The following is a 20,777-nucleotide window of genomic DNA, read 5'->3' on the forward strand; positions in this document are numbered from 1 at the left end:
ACTCTAACAAGGGTATGAAAAAGGGAATACAGGAAAATATTGATTATTCTATCACAATGTAACTTCTTACAAAGAAATTTAAAAGCCTTAAGCAATATGCAATATGTCATACTCCAATTAATTATACGTACCTAAAATTTATTTTTTCTAAAAGTAATTTGTACTTTTCTTAAGTATATAAACCAGAGCTTCTACGTAGGAGTATACTCTAGCATGAACTGAATTCAGTCACTGAAACTTGGTGCCAAGGTAGCTAACTGGTGGCAGGAGGGTGCCATCACCAAGCATTTTCCCTTCAGCATCAGGGACTGAGTGGGGTAGTTAGGGTGAGATTATGATAAAAGTCTCTGGTTTATATAAAACAGGGTAAAAGACCAATTACTTTATAAAATAAATTTATTTGTTCCTACAGGAATATAAACACTAGCCTTTTATGTAACGACACTGATGAATACTTTCACCTTCCTCCTATTGTTACCAAACCTTTTCCTCTACGAAGGAGACAACTCTCACACTCCTCACAAGGAAGATCAGGACAGCAGGTCCTGACCTCACAAAAGGAACAGCTCATGTCATTCACAACTCTGTTGTTCAGTATTCTTGGGCTCATTCACAACCCTCTTATTCAGTATTCTTGGGCAAATTCATTTTGTAAGTTACAAAACATCCAAAGAAAGAGGAAATGATTTCCCACTTTGCATTCAGCGGCAGCGCAATGAGAACACTAACTGCATACCCTGTTACCAAGTTTAACCGAATTACTCCAACTTGCACTGAAGGATACCCCTACGTAAAAGGCTCTAGTTTATATTCCTGTTAGAACAACTAAAAATCAATAATCAGTAAGTTCCTGTACCTATTAATGTATTGGTAACCTTATTTTTTCTCAGGACAGATCTGAAGTAATCTTTCAAACCAATAAATGCATTTGAAACTAGTTTCAACCATGACATTTTGTACAGTCCATAATAATAATAGTGTAGCAATCTTTCACAAAGTACAGTAATTCTATTTAAGCCTTAATACCTCATGGCCATGGCTGATACAGGTTTCAGTAAGAGAAAATACAAAAAGTTGAAGCCCTCACAATATATCTCTAAAGTTACTCTGTGTTCCCAAATACTTTCAAAATAATGGTAGCTTTGCATCTTAACTTCACAACAAGATTGTACCAACATGATTGTACTACTCACAATATTATAAACCAAACATAGCAGCAGATGAAACAAAATCCACTTCCAGAACTGTCAATACATCAACCATCCCCATATTGTCCAAATACATCCTCCATTCACACAGATCTCTGCCTGTTGGCTTTGTCTTGTTGATGTTCAATTAAAGGAAAATACTGACACCTGGGCTGAAACAATACTATAAAACTTATCAAGTACAACAGGAGAATAAAAGAGTATAATTAATACAGAGGAATAACAGAACATCAAATAATGCATCCAGTACTGTACTTTAAATAGGTTCAATGGGATATTATGACTCTTTCCTAGGCCAGAAAAGAATAACAATACCCTTAAAAAGCCCAAAATTTATCTGCATTTACAAATACCACATGTGAATTGTAAAACTCTACAGTTAAGGGAGGATAAAACTCAGAGCAATATCATCACAGCATTAAAAAATACTCAGATCCAGTAGTTTTGCCCACTGTCTGCACAGCAAACGGTAGACAAGACTAGCGATATTTTCATGCATTCCCTCAGTTTTGACAGTTTTAAGAGTTGAAACATTCAGAATCAGAATATGAACAATTAAAATCCAACCGCACCAAAACACATCACTTCAAAACAGTAACAACATTTGCATACAATGGTTGCACCTGTTGATACCATTAGATGATGTTCGGTAAAACATATACTGTATAATTTGAACAACAAAAAAAGCAAGAAACATTGGCATACATAAGACATGTCAATTAATGCATTCAGAGATTTCAGTGTTCCACACAGTGTCACACTGAGACCTCTGAAACTGTGAGCTAAGCAACCAAGTTCATAGCATAAGTGACGAAACAGACCTTGTATCTTTCCACATTGACTATGGTCTATGAAATCTGGCTTCTACCAGCATTGCTGGTGCTCTTTCAGAGCACAAATGATTTTGACAACGACTTTACAATACAGTAAATTGCCTATACTGTACAAGTTAATTATGAATTTGCATAACTGGACAAATACAACTGTTTCTCCTACCTTCAGAATCCTCCTCTTCATTGAAATCTGAAAAATAAAAAGAAAAAACATGTGATGGAATAGGTCTTCAAGCCTTATTCAGTATAAGGGAAAAAAACTGATTTTTTTTTATATATTACTCATAATTACAGTACATGATAATGCGAATACTACAAAAAACATAAGATGTTAATCTTCTATTTTTTATTATAAAAATGAGAGGGAGTTAGGCATACATACATCACAGTGGAACTGCAAGACAGACAAAATAGGGTCATTAAAACTTAATTTTTACAGCATAGCCCAATATTGCAGTCCTCAATATCCCACACACATACACACAAAAAGGAAGGTGGTTGCAATCAGGCAGCTCTGTACTTTTACTAATGGATCCCTGAGTACAGTATGAAGTAACCAATTGCCTACTGTTTTGTTTGCGGTCTGGGAAATATTCGCTATAAGAAAAGAAGACTGTTGGAAGTTAAATTATAGGTTCTGCAATGTTTTAAATCATTTCATTTCTTCCACTACATTCCCATTTTACTTATAAAATAGAAAATATAGAATGAACAGTAACTTACATGAGAGGGATCGAGCTGTGAGAACCCCATAATAAGCTGACTTTTAAGAATATGTTCCTATACAAAATGCTCTGGTTAGTATTCCCAAGAGAACGAATCTTTTGTTATGAAGTTTTTTCAGAAACCCCAAACCATAAAATATCTATTTACATACGACATTAATGCTTGCAAAATTAATCTGTCCCAAGAAATGAAATACAATGATTGCCTGAAAGATATTTTGCAAAAATTCACCTCTGAATATCACGACCTGTTTTTCGTGACAGTTCCTGTTATCATATGTTCGTGATTGTTTTACGTAACAGTTCATTGGAAAATGCATGCTTACCTTCCTTAGGTGGTGGTGGCTGTTTCAAATCTGTTCGAGTGCTCAAGCTGCCAAGCAAGGTTCCAATGCTGGAATTCAAGCGTAGCTCTCCTGTTTAAAATTAAACAAAAACAAATTAGTACTTACCAATATAATTTTAAGATTTCTTCACAAGACTACACATAGAAGGAATAATTTCAGCAGTAACTACTTCAGTACATGCCAATATAATTTTAGGTGTAGTTCACAAAACAACAGATGAAAATACTTTCTGCTTCAAAATTAAACTATAAAATCCCCTTGCTCTCTCTCATTAGTGGGAAATAAGCTTTTGGAAATTTTAGCATTCTCTGGCAAATAATCTGGTCGATACCGTTAAAAGCTCTATGGTCAAGTCTGACTGACTGATTGAATTTAAATACACGTCTGTACTTGAATTCTGATGTCAACATCCACCAGATTCTACAGCAACAGCCCCATTAACCATTTGGTGTCAAGTTCGAGTAGCATTAGGTTAAGGGGTAGGCAGGAGTACGGGACGATTAGGCCGTATTATTTTCGACTGTGAACCTGTTAGGCCGTAGTAACTTTAGGCCATATGAAGTTTAGGCTGTACAACATGGCAGAAGCTCCTTGGGACACCGTGTTTAGTACTAGCCCCTCGGGGATCCAAGTATTATATACTAGTTTGGAATGATTAGGCGGCCATGAACCTGAAGTGCGTGAAGACATGGCTCACTTTGGGACGCTGTGTTTATTACTAGCCCCTCAGGGATCAAAGTATTATATACAACCATTTCGGCCGTTTGCCAGTTTGGATGTTACGGCCTAAATGACTTGACAGCCGAAACGACCAGGACCTGTAGGCAGTGGCCCCCTCACAAGCTGTACAAATACAAATACTCAGGTATCTTAAAGTATGAAAATTATACTAAATAAGCATATAGTTTAGGATAGGCCTATACAACTGTATCCTTGCCAACGGGATAAGCCTATGCCTTAGCCTAGGTTAGTAGGGGGGGGGGAGAGGATCGAACCAAACTCAGACTTACAACGTGGCCCCTAAAATATATATTTTAAAATGTGATGAGCGTCCTCTATAATGACTTAGGCTAATCTAGGATAGGCCTATCCTATCGTATCCTTCCCTACGTGATACTCTGGGTCTATGAACTTCGCCTAGGCCTACTAATGTGGGATCGAGCCAAATTCAGACAAGACATGTCCCTAAAATACGTACTTTAAAACGTGAGAAAACGCCTATATACAAGGATGTAATCTAGGATATAGGCCCATCCTATATATCCTTGCCTGTGTGATAGGCGTATATGAGAAATCCAGCCAAATTCAGACATAGGACCATGACGTACCCCCCTAAAATACGCATCTTAAAACGTCAAAAAAGGCGTATACAAAGACGCAATCTAGGACAGACCTATCCTATCGTATCCTTCCTTACGTGACATCCTACGGCTACGAATATCGCCCAAGCCTACAGCGGGATCGGGCCAAATTCCAAACACAAGACGTGCCCTAAAATATATGAGACAGATCCTATATACAAGGATAATTTAAGATAATCCTATCCTGTAATCCTCGCCTGCGTGACAGGCCTACAAAATGCGGAATCCTGCCAAAACTCAGACTTACTTTCTTCCTCGCGTGTCAACGCCATGGCTGCCGTTCCTCGCTCCAACAATATCTCTCCGAAGGCGCAACTTTATCAAGACTCTTTGTCAGCGTTGGCGAATGATAAACTCGGCAATTTAACGGAGTTTTAGAGTGATAAAACGATCCTGCATGGCGGGGAATACGCCAAGGTTGTTTGGGTCCTGATTACGAGTCCACTGGACAGGGTATGTTGACAAGAGGTCTTCGTCGAGGCGCATTTGCTATATATCCTGTGAGGTTGATCTTGGAAATAAGTAGTGTATCTATGAGCTGAGGCTATTTATTGATATTTTTCAGGGTTTTAGCTATAAATATCTAACTTATACTGCCTTTTGTAACTTAAATACATTATCCTCTTTTAATATTATTAATAACTGCAATTAATGGCTTCAATCTGTCTCATTTCCTCCTGTTTCTCGAAAGCATTACTCGCAAATTTGGACGTAGCATTATGGCAACACATGATAATCATTCGATGTCCGTCTCTCGTCTTCAGATATTTTTCCGATTTTCTCCGTGTCGTTTATCCAACTCTTTATTTTACAATTGATTTTCACTCAGTTAACACCGTATCTTTAGTCTAGGATTTGGATTTTTCTCTCATCTTGAAGGCTTGATTTGCTGTTACATTTCACTAATTATTATTTTCTCTTTGTTACCTTTGAATGTCATTATATGAATTGCACCGTTGCACTTAGCTGTTGACACGACACCTGTATATCAAGAATAAATTTACTGAACAACGCCAATACGGTTAACACAGTCGAATTATGGATTTTAGATGACTTCGGAGGTGAATTCCGTCTGAAATATATATTTTCTGAGTTCGGGTTCTGGACCAAGAGGACACTTCAGTTCTGCCCACTCTGTCTACTTATTATATTCAATTTGAAATCTCATCGTTACTCTTCCATTTATCCCATTATTTATTCTCGTTCTTCAATAACTAACATTTCTAACACTCGATTGTCAGAATTTACTTCGTCTAATGTTGCAATTCTTTAATCTGTTGATTATTTTTAAGTGGCCGGCACTGGAACTTTAGGCCTAATGGCCATCATGTTGCTCTCCGTCCAAAAATAAATTTTTTATACATCATTCGCATTTTTCCTGGATATGCACCTACCCAAGTCTTAGCTATGACAGGAAACGGCACTTCTTTCCACTATGTTAATAGCTTTAGATTAATCAATTTAATTAGAATGAGTTACAGGTTCAATTGCCAAGCCGTTTGGAAGTAAAGGACTGTTCAGTTATTTAATGGAAGATTTGGTTCATGACCAAATCTCTCGAATTTTTAGTAAAATCCCCTGTAACTTGAATTTCTAATATATATATATATATATATATATATATATATATATATATATATATATATATATATATATATATATATATATATATATATATATATATATATATATATATATATATATATATATATATATATTAGTGAATAGTATTCTATACTTATTCACTAATAAACACTTGCACTGAGAAAATTTCCATGTGCTAATTCTTTTTAACCGACCCTAATGTTGAATAAACTGTATACTGAATAACTGATTGAGCTAATAAGGGCCAACTGGGGCCTTACAGTAAATCAAGAAGACAGACGAAAGATTTTTAACTCCATTCACAAAAGCAAACACACTCACTTTATATTTAAGTAAATTTAAAGACTAAATGTAATCCTCATCCTATTCGTGTCTCATGAAAATAACCTATTAATACCGAGTTCACTTTAACTTGGTAATGACTAACACCCATAGGGGATTATATAATCTTGGTAAGTGCTTCAACCATAGCCACAGTAGTCAAACCTATATCTTTTAGCGAAAGATAATCTGACAGTGACATAATCCAATCTGCCATTAAGAGAAATATAGGTTGATGGCGTACCTCTATCAAGTTTATAACAATTAGCTATTATGATAGTTTTATTAGTAATTTACAAGTGATAAATTTGCACTACAAAATATATTATACAGTGGGCGTGCACTTTTGCTTTGCAAGGTAATGGATTTAATAGATACCTACTATAAACTAAAGCTTGCAGATGTTGCGCATGAAAATAATTATGCTCGCTTCTCATTCAACGAATGCAGGTATCAGGTTATGAGATTTATGAATACTAAAAATACAAACGCTTTTAAATAACATATCTTTAATAACATATACTTAGATTTTGGCTTAAAAGTATATGCTTCTGCCATTTACCTGTCAAGATGGTGGAGTATCAGGAGTAAAGTCGCCCATCGATTGTGAAGATATCTATGGTCTCAGTGACGTAAATAATGACTCAGTGACTGAAAGCAGCGAATTGACAGTTGTGGACATCTCGGACCGACTTTATTACACCCACCCAAAAAAATGGATAGGAAATGCATTCGCTGACCGAATCAAAATATGCCGGTCTTCCAGGCATTGTAAGTGTAACGTGGAGTGAAAGAAGTGGATATTTATCTTTAGTTTGAGGGTAGATAGGTAAAGGCTAGGCTAGCCTGTTTTATTCGATAGGCCTTGTGTCTCCCGGGAGGTCACCCTAGACTAGGGTCGTTTGGGTGATTTTGAATGTGGTCATTGGTGATAAAGTAAATTTCAGTATCAAATCTAGCTAATCTGTCTTTAAAATCGTTGTTGCGAAATACATTGCCCTTCTCATTAGGTTAGGTGGTTAGATCTTGTCATTAGCTCACTGTAACGTAGGTTAGGCTGGTATTTTTCGGAAGACTCCAGCCACGTCCACGTCCCGCATTATAATTTATATATATATATATATATATATATATATATATTTTAGTATTATTTCACTTATGGACATTAATTGCTTTCAACATAAAATATAGGTTTTTCTGTTGTATTATGATGTGATTTGAATGATTTTGAGTTTATTTCCATCGCAAATTAATACTTATCCTTCCCGAGCAAATGATATACTGTATACAAAATTAATAAAATTCACGACTTGTCAGAATACTGCACCCCCTCTCCCATAGCTAACACGGCAAAACTGTAATCAGTAAACACAGTTTTGCGTATTACTATCTGTATTCTGACAAGTCGTAATTTTATTAATTTTGTATACATATATCATTGCGAAGGGTAAGTATTCATTTCGATGGAAATGTTTCTCAAAATCATTCAAATCACATCATAATAGAACAGAAAAACCAATATTTATGTTGAAAGCAATGTCCATAAATAAATAATAATTCCCTATTTTTTTTTAGGGTAAAACATAAAAACAAAAAATTTCTCAATACATAACCTTCTTAAATATTTAATAGCAGCCAGAAGACAATACCAGCCCTCCATAGCTAATACAGCAAAATTGTAACCAGTAAACACCCGTAGGGTATATTAGGTTGGTTTTTATGTTTGTTCTAGTGCCCAATCATTTCCTAGCCATTTTTGCATGAAAAACCCAAAGTAGTTTTCCACGCAAAAATGGCTAGCTGGAGTCTTTCAAAATGGCTGGCTGGGGCCTTCAAAAAATTATTGGTTAGGCTCCTAGCCAACTAGCCTAAAGGCTTGGCTAAGGTAGACTATTCAAGAGCCGGATGGTAAACTCTTAGGAGAAGGGTATCAGTATGTCTTTATTTTGTATAAAATGCCAAAAATTTGATAATCCTAACTTAACTTTCCCTTAACCTAAAGAAACTTATGGCATTGTGCCTTGACCTGGCCATGTGTGGGGCTTTCTATGGCAAAACTGAACACTACGGCTGCACCCATTTGGTTTAATAGCTATGAGTTCATGTGCTAAAAGTGCACTGTTTAATACCAGCGGCTTGGGGAGTAATGTAAAAACATAACAGATGGTAAATATCATGACTGTTTAAAGCAGGCAGTAAATAAACCCGTATGCGACTAGCGTGAAGCAGGCTGTGATGGAAGTCTTCACTTTTACAATTTCCCTTCCCGATTTGATAAAGATTTTGATATTGGCTGTTTTATACCCACCAAGTCTGCAGTCAGCTAAAACCTTAAAAGCTTCCCATGATTGGATTTTATGATAGGTTTAGATGTATGGGCGAGTGATGTAAGTGTAAGGAGCTCTTTGTTGTTACTTTATCAGAAAAACTGGGAATACAGCTAGGCCAGCCTAATCTGCTGTTAGATTGCAAACTTGTCATCAGTTTATACCAACCTTACGGAAAAATGTGTGGTGTTACCAGCAAATGTTAGTTTAGGCTATAGGAACAGGGTAATGTTTGAAAATCCAAGAACCATGTGTTTTTTGACTGAATGTCTTGTGTTTAAAGCATTTTTATTCGTTGTTGGTACAAATCACTCATTTTTCTGTTTTCTCTTCCCTCTATATCAGACAGTTATAAGGACCCAGGTTTTTTGGGTGCAGAGAACCAAAAATTAGTGCGCTGCATCAGTGAGAAAAACAGGAAATGCATAAATCATAACATAATTTGTTGAAAAAATACATAGTTCATGTTTAATGATACTAAGCCATGCCAAAAGATTTATAAAGTAAGAAACTTTAGCAGTGATAGTTACAGGAATGCAACTTAACCTTCCCTACCTAACTGAAGACTAGGGCATTAGGTGCTTAACCCAGCTGAAGAGGACTTCTATAACAAAAACAAAAAAGCTCCCATAAGCCTTAAAGAAAATAGTACTTATGTTACAAGTGCCTATTACCTCCCATTTCTGGCCAGTGTCCAAGAACTTAGGAAATGAACACATTCACAACAGTATCAGAAGACAGAGAATGATGGAAGCCTTCATACATTTTTGGGTAAAAACCCAATTTTCCCCTTTATTCCCTTGGTAAAAAACTTTGAAATTACCATCATTTGAACATTTCTGATACGGAGGTTGGTTAAGAATTAAAAGTGTTATGTTATACCTCAGTATGGCTTGGCCTAAAGTTTGAGATTGCACAGATTATAAGATATGTTCCCTGTCATTGCTGAGATGTCAGCAGGGTAGGCAAATTGAGGTAGAATATTACATGAAGGTATTTCGTAACTTTGACATCCAGTTTGAATGTCACTCAACACTGAAGGATCCTAACTGTGATGACCAACCTATCCTTAACCCTCTTTACCTATCCCTTGAAGTTGGATTCAAACATACCCAACTGGGACCTGACCTAATGACAAGAACATGATATATTAACCTAGGTTAATATACCAGAGTTTCACCTCATTCAAAATTGCCTAAAGAGGAATCTTTAGTTTCCAGTCTTGCACACTTTCTCTGTGGCTCTTGCCTTGAAGCATCACTTGGTCCAGGTTGAGATTTATGAGTGTCAGGTCTAGGGTCTTTTCTGACCATTGTTGAACTGCTTTGAAGTGGATGAACGTGCTTGATTAGTTACCGAAAAATACAGTGTTGTTTATGCAAGAAAAATTATTTAAAATTTTGTATTTTATCACTTTTTAATTGAAGACATCATCTTATAATGACTTGATCTTATTTCATCAATTGTTTTCCAGGTGTATGATCAGCCAGATGTGTATGAGACGTGTGACCTACCAGAGAGTGACCAGGATTACATATCGGGGGAAACTGGAGAAACAAGCAATTCCATTGAAGTCTTGCATATCTCGTCCAGTGATGCGCATTCACATTTTAAGGGAAAGGTAAGTGTATTACCAATAGCTATGAGTATTTTCAGGTAATTTTGGCTTTCATTTTCAGACTGTAGTTTTAATTATCATCTAATTTTTTAATTACTAAAAGATACAGTCAAGTTTACCTAGAGACGGTGTTCTACTCGACAGACTGAAAGGAATCTAGTTAAAAAATATTTGAACAGGTCTAACTTTAAATTGGCATTGAAAATGTATAAATTGGGTCTGATAGAGTTATCAACTGAAAATTTACGTTTTCATGTTTGGGGAATTCGTGATGCCGCTTTGAGATACTAAGGGGTCAAAATATGTAATCTCTGCTTCATTCTTGACAAACTGGCAGAATTGTAACATTGAGTTCCGTTCATGATGCTGGAAAATTTAGCATACTAGAGCATTTCCCCCATTTAATAACATCTATACTCAGAAAAACTTGCATATACTGTATATAAAAAAATGTACAGTAACAAGATACACGTAGTCTAGTGGACCCCAGATATTTATAAACTATAATGTGTAGGGGCATTTAAGACTGGCAGCAAAAATGTCTGTAGTGTTCATTGGTGCCCTGTTGGTACACATAGCTTTTGTAGTAAAAAGATTTTAGACTAAAAAGATCTGTTTATGAAATCGTGTGAAATGGATGGGATAGAAACAGGGAATAGGAATTCAAGGGGATTGCTAAACTTAATCATAAGAGGCAAGAGCTGCAGTGCAGTTACTAACAATTGTAGTTTTGAGGATATTTTTTATTTTATGTTGTTTATGTAAATGTTTTTTTTTTCTAATAATTTCTTGTGATTGTGAAGATTGTTTTTCTGATGCACACAGCATATGAGTTGTTGAATGGCTAGCACGGTATTTTGGAGAAATCGTATCCGTAATGTTTGCTTAAGGGTTGAAAGTACAATATTATTTATATCTGTTTTCACATTGCTTAAGGGTTGAAAGAACAATACTGTACCTGTTTTCACAAACTGTCAGATGTAACTAAAGCAATAGTGGGTTTATATTCCTTTTTCTTTTTCCAAGATATAATATTCTGTTCTCTATGCCATGCTATTTTTGGACATTCTTTTTTATTCGGTTTTTGATTGCTATGTAGGTTGATTCAGCATCTCTCTTTCAGACACTGGATTCTACGTACGTTGATTTTTCTGACCGCATATCGCATTCAAGACGTAGAGGGTATGATGCCAGGTGAGGAAATGCTTTTCAGACATTTGATTTTACTTGTTTGTGGATATGAATGTTCAGTTTTTGTCTCTGTTTTGACATTAGTGCATTGATATATGTAAGTATGGATAAAATGCTGTTTGCTGTCAAGTCAGAATTGCTCAAAATTTTTGTTGCTAGTCCAGAATCGTATACAGTTTGTTTACACACACAAATCAATTATCTGTAGTGAATGCCATTATCCTTGGCCAGATCACTCTTGTAGTGTAGTTTAAAGGTGGAAGAATTAGTTTAAAGATGGACGGGATATTCATCGGGAAACGGTAACCCATTTGTCTCAGCTGGTGGTATGCTTTGTTGTTTATATTTTATCACTGACAGTTTGTGTAGTACTGCAGTGACTTTGTTTAAGGAGTACCAAGTTATCTTGTCTGCATGTTGAGAGTCCATACAAAAGTTCAAACCTCTTAGTGTTTTACTTAGGCTGAGTTGTCCAGTATGTGAGTGTCATCAGAGGTAAGTCGACAATACTCAGAAGGGGAAGATTGTAAGATTTTGGCTGCTTCTGGTACCAGCTGCCCTCCTGCATCTGCCTTTGCTTCCGCCTCCCGTTTAGTAGCATCTGGAGAACTTTCTGGTTCAAGGCATTCCTGCTTCTGCCACCAGATGGGTGTGCTTTGCAAGAACCATACGCAAAGACTTGATACAGAAGCTCAGAACAGCAGCCTGTGAATTGGAATATTGGCTCCTTTGGGAATGTGGACTCTTGATGAACAAAAGTCTTTTTTCTTAGTGTCACTATCTGTTGGGCTGAGTAAACTAACTGACCAAAGAAAGTTATCAATGTGGTCTTTCAAGTTACTCTTTCCCCTTTAAGCCGTGTTCGATTCTCCGGCCGGCCAATGAAGAATTAGAGGAATTTATTTCTGGTAATAGAAATTCATTTCTCGCTATAATGTGGTTCGGATTCCACAATAAGCTGTAGGTCCCGTTGCTAGGTAACCAGTTGGTTCTTAGCCACGTAAAATAAGTCTAATCCTTCGGGCCAGCCCTAAGAGAGCTGTTAATCAGCTCAGTAGTCTGGTTAAACTAAGGTATACTTAACTTAACTCTCCCCTTTAAGGTATACATCGTTGGAAAGGCAGTTTATTAAGGTTGTGTTGGGTCCAAAAGAATTTGCAGTACAGTATATGTATTTGTACAGTATTTGGCAATTTTTTTTTGTGGTAAACTTGGACAATTCCTTTTATAAGCAAACTTCAGCTCATCATTTGAACCTTCATTGTTTTTCATTTTTTGAACATAATACACCTATTCACCTGCAAATTGACACCACAGTGCGTTTCCAGTCATTGAAGTAAATGACCCATGACTTCTTTCTTTCGTCTGCTGATAACTTTCAGCTTATTGAGCATCATTCTAGTCATTGTTTTTGTTTATGAAACATCTAGTATGAAGTGTTGAATTATTTTTGGTGATAAAATGACATATTTGTAGGTGTAAAGCAACCATTGTACAAATTGTGGTACCTGTAAAAATTTGTGCCTTTTACGGTATTACAGTAATGGTAGTCAAATCACCTCCCCCCCCATCTGATGAGTGCTAATGTCTCTACTGCTATGATTCCAAGTCCCATTTTTACCCGGTTAGATCATGATTATTTGTGCACTTGCAGTGGTGTTACATTTTGTATTAAAACATGTTTTAATGGGAAAGACATCTGAAGCAACAACTTTTCTCACGTCGCGAATTTGTTTAAACAGGCGCATGGAGTGGGAGCTAGCAGGAGAGGGAGAAGAAGAAACCGTTATGCAGAAGTATCAGCGACTGAAATGTGAGGTCCAACAGCTCTTGGACGACGTCGATGCTGTGAAGGTACAGTGCTTTGTTGAGTCTTTCAAATCTTTTTAACGTTGTGCCAAAGGGTTGGTGAGTGAGTGTATAATATAAAAAAACTCAGTGCAAATAGTAAACAAGATACAAAAATAAATTCAAAGTACTGTAACAAGCAAATACAATCATAGTTAGAATGTTGCAAGAAGCTGTTACCTCTGTATGTACATGTAAATCTCTGGGGCAGCACACAAACTGCCTTGCAAGGTGAAATCGAGGCAGTAAGCATAAAGCATATGAAAATGGACATGAAGATGCAGATTTCACCTAATCGTAGTTTCAGTACGGTATTTATTCTTCTTAACTTTGATTGAAGTGGGTACTGGAATAACACAAGTACAGTACACAAACTTACAACAGGATTCATACCTGCCACAGTCTTCGCCACCAGTGCATGATGCACTTGAACCTGAGAGAAGGCCTTATACTGTACCAGGAATTATTCTTTACAAAATTTAATAGTGAGATAAACAATATGGTGTGTTGAAAGGATGCTGCAGCTAGGTTTTCCATATACAGGCGGTTTGGTTTGCGGCGGAGTTCCGTTCTTCTTGTGTCGTAACCGAAAAATCGTCGTGGCGGAACATCGTCGAAAATCGTCAAAAATCATAAGAAAACCTTACTTTTAATGCTCTGGGTGCATTGAAAACGATGTAAACTGCATTATTATTGAGTTTTACATCAAAAAAACCTTCAAATTATGATTATTCTGCCATTTTGAGCCATATTTCTTCCGTCGGATCGTCTGTGACGTCGTCGTAACGGAACATGCGTAAAGCCAGGAAATAATTTCTGATGAATATATTTGCGTCGGCGTAACCTCGGAACGTCGTAGAATGGCGGGAACCGTCGTAAACGGGGACTGCCTGTACTTGTAACAGTCCTCCAGGAACAAATATGCTAATTGTTCGTATACGAAAGAAACCCTCGGTCTTCACTTGGTTTCCATGAGAATCCCAGATTTGTCTTCCAAAATTGATGAGGTTTGCCAGCACAGCTATTTTGCTCTTTAACATTTTCATTTCAAAATACATTTACAGGGATCTGTACCATGTGGTGATGGTTCTGCATCTTCAGTTGAGCTGGCAAAACAAGTGGAGTCGCTCCAAAGTACACTGACGGACCTCAAACTGGAAGAGACTCTTGGATCTGAAGTTGTGTCCTCCATATCTCAACCTCAGATAGCACTGCAGAAGTAAGATTATTCAAGTTGTCTTGATAAATTCTAATGAGGAAAAGTGCTTTTTATAGTAGTTCTTACATTATGTGGTTTTTTTATCATGATGCATTTTTGTAAATCTTTTCAGGAAGCTTGTGACCCTACTGGAGGGTTTTAAGAAAACTGGATTGGTTTCAGAGAAGAAAAGTGATAAATCAGGTGCCAGTACGGGCAGTGGCGGTAGTGAGGCAGCTATTACCTACGAGTTATATTATGCTCCAGAACATGCAAGACTAAATCAGCTTGCCAATGTCGCAGCATTAGAAAAGAGGATCGATCATCTGGAATCTATAATTGGAAACAATCCAGATAAGCTAGTATGTAGAGGATTTTTTTGTTTCAGTATGTTTGTTCAAAATTTTTTCGTTTCATGATTAAAAAAGAGATGTTGACTTCATTTGTTTTTCTCAGGATGTGCTGTAATATAATTTTAACTTAGTGGTTTGGTTAAACTACATACAAATATAGTAATAATAATATGTAATAATTATAATCAATAGCTAATCAGTCCTTGTCCACCTTTAAGTACTGAAACAGAAGCCAACATGAGAGGGATGTATCTTTGAATCACAAAAGGATCCCAAATGGTTCATATTCAATTCTGCTAACCTGTTTGTCTGTCTTTCAGAGTAGCTTATCAGCGTGGACAAATCACAAGTCTGTTTTAGGTGCTGTGCAAGTGTTAAGCTCACGTTTAGCCCTTTTGGAACCAACTCACTTAGATCACATTGAAGGGCGATTGCATGCTGTGCACACACGAATGAATTCAATATCTGAAAAGAAGTCTGCTATTGAGGAAGCTGATAAACAGAGTAAGGTAAGATTAAAACTTTAGACATTTGTAAAATTGGGTCTCACACAGTTGTGGAATAATGCATAGTTGCAGCTTCAGGTAAAATTAGTGTCAGATTTGATTAAGGATATATATACATAGGCATAGATATACATACATTATTAGCAAAAGGCTGTTCTAATAAGTTGCAAGAATTGGGTCTTATAATAAAACTTGTAAAAGGGGAGATGCTTCCCTATGTTACTAGAGTAAGTGTTGTATTTCATGTTGAAAGTGGAAAATGTAAGAGAGGAAGACCAAAATCATGCAAGAGTAGAAGTAGTTGGTGGTAAATGTGAAAATTATGGAAGTGACTTTTGAGGATATAGGGAGAGCAATTAAGAGTTTGAACAGAAAGGTAGAAGGAGTCAGTGGGATTTCAAGTGGAGAGATAAAAGGTATATCGTGGGTGGGAGGTCACAGAGGAATGGGTGAGAAGGATAATTTGTTCCCTTCTGTAAGTGTGCATCTTGCAGGTCCAGCAGTGCTAAGTTGTCTCCCTTTCTGATAGGTGTTCTGAAGAAATTTACCATTTTCCTCCTGAAGGGACCGAGCCTCAGGAACTGTGTTGAAGCACACTAGGTCTGTTACTGGTCTCCATCCTCTTTTGGGACTACAGAGGTTGTGTAGAATCACAGCAATGCTGCTACAATTTTCTCTACAGATCCCTTCTTGAGCATGATCTGGACCTAATTGTTAGGGCTTTGAATTTCTCCATCTCCTGTTTGTAAGTCAAACTTGACCAGTGGAGTTGAAAAGTTAGTGGCTCTATAGGAAGGAAAGATGATAGACCTGTTGAAGGACCTCACTACCCAGGGCTTGGCTTTGATGCCCCGCCAGGGCTCCAACTTCCCCTAAAGACAACCCCCTACTTGGAAGGGCTAAGGAAGGGAGTGGAGATTGGTCCAGTCTCATCCAACTTCTCTTGCATGGGGACTTCAAGGGGGTTCTTATAAAACTTCTACAACCTCTGGTCCATTAACAGCTGGGTGCTCGTTGAATGGTCATAACCTTCCATCTTAGTGGATGTTTTGGGGTTTGCCTTTCGAAGGTCAAATCCCTGGGTGCAGAGCTCACTTGTTCCCTATGGAGCGCCACTACTGGGGTGCCAATATAAGGTACAACATATCTAATTAGAGGACCACCTCAAGGGAGGATTTGTCCTGCAGAGCTCTGAAATCTTCTGGTTATATTTTGTCATAGTTCTCTATCAGTACCACCAGGCCTTGCAAGAAATTAAATCTCATTGGTTTGGTTTGGGTGTAGACTCAGTTTTGGTGAAGCCATTAGGCTGAACACTAATATGGGTGCTCTTTAAGCATATAACGAATTGATAAAAAATTTTCACCTCAAAATACTCTCATTTTCATTGTGATTTCCTTTCAAGTTTGTTAGGTGTGTGTTGAAATTTGCCTTTTAAGGTTTATGCAAATAACTGAGATTGTAACATATATAGGTATTTAGGGGGTATTTCGGGTAAAGTACATTTCATTAGATGTATTTATATATAGATATTAAATTAATAATCCTTATATCATATACAGTATGATGTGAAGATACATTTTTTTTATTTTACACCCTTTTAGGTGACAGAACTGTATGAATTGGTCAAGAAAACAGAATCCCTCTGCTCTGCAGTGCCTGAAGTGGTTGATCGTCTTGTATCATTAGAGACACTACATGATCAAGGTATGGTTCATTCATTGTCCGCTGTAAATGTGTTAAGTATTGTTGTCTGAAAATAAATACAGTATTTTGGGAAAGAAGCCACATTATTATTATTATTCAGAAGATTAACCCTCTTCATATGGAACAAACCCATAGGGGCCATGGACTTGAAATTCAAGCTTCTAAAGAATATGGAATTTGATATTTATGACAGCACTTGGAACAATATGTACTGCTGCTATAGTTACAGGTAGTTTGGCATCTGATGTCACTTGAGCAGCATGTAAATATAAATTAAGGTAAGCCCTATGCATTACCTACCAAATAATTTACGCTAGGTAGTAAGCACATTATAAAGTTTGGCATTGGAGAAAGCTTGCAAAAAAATCTTAAGATAGCTGCAGGAAACTAATTCATTATAGAAGATATCTCTCATATCAGTGTTTATTGAAGTACACATTGTTTTTATGATGTTCGTCTCTGTACAAGTACAGTACACGTTGAGGTAGACAGGTGGTGTGACAAAAATTAAAATTAAAGTTTAGCTGTTTGATAACTTTATATATTTTTTTCATCATGGCTCTAGCAACATGAGACATTCAGATAACTAAAAGTAGATGTATGGAACTTTACTATTTCAAGAAATCTAAGTAGATTCTCATCATGGCAGTAACAGAAAGACACAGTACCTAGTATACTAAGTGTCCACCTTATATTCCTAATGCCATGGAAAAATTCCTTGGCCTGTTTGCCAGGCTTCAGCAAAACTAGTGTCTAGTTCATTGAGTATGTGTTGAAATATGTATTCACTAAATTCCCAAAGTTATTTATTTAATGATTTTGTATTGCAGCACTAAATTGGTTTTGTTTTGTTTACTTCTTTTTTTAGGTTGATTTAAAGTGAAAATATAAGTGCTTGGAATCTTTACATAATCTAGCTTTAATTTAAAACAGTTTTCTACCAATTCTCTGGTTTCCCAACACCGATTCTTTCTGAACCCATTAGTATGAGAATTCTAAAGGGTGCTGCATTATAGGTCAAATTAAGAAAAAAAATGCCATTATGATATGTACTCTCTAGTGTTGTACCAATTCATTTTGATGCTCTGTAAAGAAAATTCCTATAGTTCTAAATTTTAGCAGGTTATTTAATCCACTTTTTACTGTATATTTAAAATAAATATATTTATTTTCCAGCTATTCAGTTCAGTGGCTCGATAAAACAACTTGATGTGGCCCAGACTCGTTTAACTGCATTGCTGCAATCAAACTCTGATCACCTGTCATCAGTGCAGGCTAAGTTCGCTCACAATTTAGAGGTTATACAGAACAATATTACGAATCTGGACAACAGGATACAGACACTTCAGAAGAAGTAGACTGTCGTGAACTACAACCCTGACCTCTGCTGCAGCTAGACATCATGACGAGAGTAAAGAGCACTGGTTGTTTTCAAGGGAACTTGCCAGAAGTCCCTCTGGCGCTTTGCATAAGCGGTAGGTATAACTAGACAGAAATGTGTATATTTATTAGCTTACGGTAACGTTTGTTTACTTTCCTTTGCAAATTATATTTGAGATGCCTTACTGGGGTTTGAAGCACCTCTGCGGATAGCATACACTTTATTCATTAACACAGCATTTTAGCTAAATTTGTATATTGCATCTACAGATGCTGATGTTTAACCACTTCTTCTTGATAGAATTTTAACTTATGTATTGATCAGTAATCTTGGAATTCCTAAGGAGTAAAATATTGATGTTCATCTGTTTTTATTGCTAACCCTTGAAATTTATAATGGATATTGCACTGTATTGATCTATGATTGATATACATGATAGCATTAAATAATGAGATGCACAAAAGTTTATCGACTATCAGCACTACTGCAATTTCTGGGTGCTGCCCAGATATTAACAAAAATGACAAAACTACCGGTAATCAACCACCCATGGGAAATAAAAGAAGTTAAAAGGGACCAGCAAAGCTACTCACTGATAAAGGAGAGTCATTAGTGAGGAGAAAGATTTCAAATCGTCTGTTCTCGAAATATTCCATGAACTAGCCTACTTTTTGGGGTACATACCAGAGCATTTATATTGAGGGGGGTGGGAAGAGTTCTAACAGGTGGATGTTACCTGGTGAGATCAGAAGAGGGACATATGAGAACATTTATCATCACAGTTTTGATGAATGTAGTGAAGCTGAAATTAAATCAGAACTGGAAAAACTTACTGTATATTGTTTATGGTTATCAGGCCAAAATGTAACAGCAGTGTGGTACAATTACTGAAGCAAGAAAATAAAGATGTATTTTAATGATACATGTCTTAATAGGGTGGTGAATTTGAAGGTGTACATTAGACAAATCACATTGCCCTTCTTGATATCATTTTACTAAACATGTTTGGTAGGTATTTAAAGAAGCTTGAAAATTACATCAGCTAATATCATTCCTTCTTTACAGTAATCGATCATCTTGGTAATAGTTTACACTATATAAATGAAAAAATCTGATTTAAAAATTCCAATGCAATCATTTCATGGTTAGCTTAGACATTACCTCTCTTATCTACCAGAGTTTCAAATGGGACATAACATTTTGGCATCAAAAATATATTCAAGGTTTTGGTGACTTCACAAATGATGACTGTTAAAGTTGAATGAACTGGTTATTTATACACTTCACAATTATGACTGCCATTATGCACACATGAACATACAAAAACTAATTTCAAGTGGCTTAAGGTAAAGTCAGTGTCAGAAATGTTTTGTACTCGTTATAACACATATGCTATGCAAAGGAATTACAGTTTAAGAAAAATACGATAGCACCATTTACAAATACACAAAGGTCAGAAACTAATTGTGCAGTTTTTCATGTACATAAACCTTGGTCCCATGTATGTAATTACACATTTACAGAAAATGGTTGAAAAACAGTTAAAGTGAGGAAATGAGAGTTAAATAGAGGAAGATGAATAAAAATTTAGGCAAATACAGTAACTGAATGGAAAACTTTCACAATGGAAACAGTGTGCAAACCACAGTCAAAAACATGAGTGTGTGACTTTGGGCAGCCACGCTGAAACTGTCAGTCCAGCATACAGTACTATGCTGTAGAGACAAAACACTAAGGCAGCAAACTGCTTTTTTTTCTATCAAATTATTTTTAAAATTTTATATTACTGCAGGTAAATAAATCATTACTTTACACTAATTTGAAATATTATTCTAAGGTCTACTGATTTGGAAGTAAAGAGTTTTCCATTCCATTTGTATCTCAAATACTGAAAAGCATTTTGTAAACAAATCAAAAACAAAAAAGGCTAGCAAATGAATTTCTTTCTATTTTAAGGATTCGGAACAATACTTAGAGATAATAATTAAATGAAGATTACCATCAAGTTATTTTTGAATAAAATTGTTCTTAAAAGAGGGAGAAAGCAGTAAAAACACCTGTCAAATCAATAGGCATGGTCATTTACTTGGCCAAAATTCTTTAACTTATTGTTACCATCCTAATGGGCTATATATTTTTTCCTTGGCATGAGGATTACCAACTTTTACCACACATATATATTCAAAATAAAGTTGTACTTAGAATAAGGTTTAAATGATATAGCATCTTAGCGAATTAGTGGTCTGAG

General features: G+C 36.2%; 2 protein-coding genes across 3 annotated transcripts in view; one reads left to right on the forward strand and one right to left on the reverse strand.

Annotated features, from left to right (window-relative positions):
• The window catches only part of LOC136846138 (collagen alpha-1(XVII) chain-like), a 28,498-nt gene extending 23,571 nt beyond the window's left edge, over positions 1 to 4,927 (reverse strand). The window contains exons 1-3 of the mRNA XM_067116883.1: positions 4,722 to 4,927; positions 3,093 to 3,182; positions 2,205 to 2,231 (exon numbers count right to left, since the gene is read on the reverse strand). Of these exons, the coding sequence (XP_066972984.1) occupies positions 2,205 to 2,231; positions 3,093 to 3,182; positions 4,722 to 4,746 (142 nt within the window). The 5' untranslated portion in view covers positions 4,747 to 4,927. The remainder of the gene's footprint in view (positions 1 to 2,204; positions 2,232 to 3,092; positions 3,183 to 4,721) is intronic.
• DCTN2-p50 (dynactin subunit 2) overlaps positions 1 to 18,892 on the forward strand; it is a 177,123-nt gene extending 158,231 nt beyond the window's left edge. The window contains exons 2-10 of one of the 2 annotated variants that reach the window (XM_067116900.1): positions 7,124 to 7,171; positions 10,202 to 10,348; positions 11,469 to 11,539; positions 13,279 to 13,390; positions 14,449 to 14,603; positions 14,716 to 14,944; positions 15,256 to 15,444; positions 17,046 to 17,148; positions 18,325 to 18,892. In XM_067116900.1, the coding sequence (XP_066973001.1) occupies positions 7,124 to 7,171; positions 10,202 to 10,348; positions 11,469 to 11,539; positions 13,279 to 13,390; positions 14,449 to 14,603; positions 14,716 to 14,944; positions 15,256 to 15,444; positions 17,046 to 17,148; positions 18,325 to 18,506 (1,236 nt within the window). In that variant the 3' untranslated portion in view covers positions 18,507 to 18,892. Of the gene's footprint in view, positions 1 to 7,016; positions 7,172 to 10,201; positions 10,349 to 11,468; positions 11,540 to 13,278; positions 13,391 to 14,448; positions 14,604 to 14,715; positions 14,945 to 15,255; positions 15,445 to 17,045; positions 17,149 to 18,324 lie in introns of those variants that run through there. The other variant, XM_067116910.1, reaches the window with a different exon arrangement.
• Positions 18,893 to 20,777: the final 1,885 nt, after the last annotated feature.

The sequence above is a fragment of the Macrobrachium rosenbergii genome, chromosome 2, assembly GCF_040412425.1.
Source record: "Macrobrachium rosenbergii isolate ZJJX-2024 chromosome 2, ASM4041242v1, whole genome shotgun sequence".
Taxonomy (NCBI): domain Eukaryota; kingdom Metazoa; phylum Arthropoda; class Malacostraca; order Decapoda; family Palaemonidae; genus Macrobrachium; species Macrobrachium rosenbergii.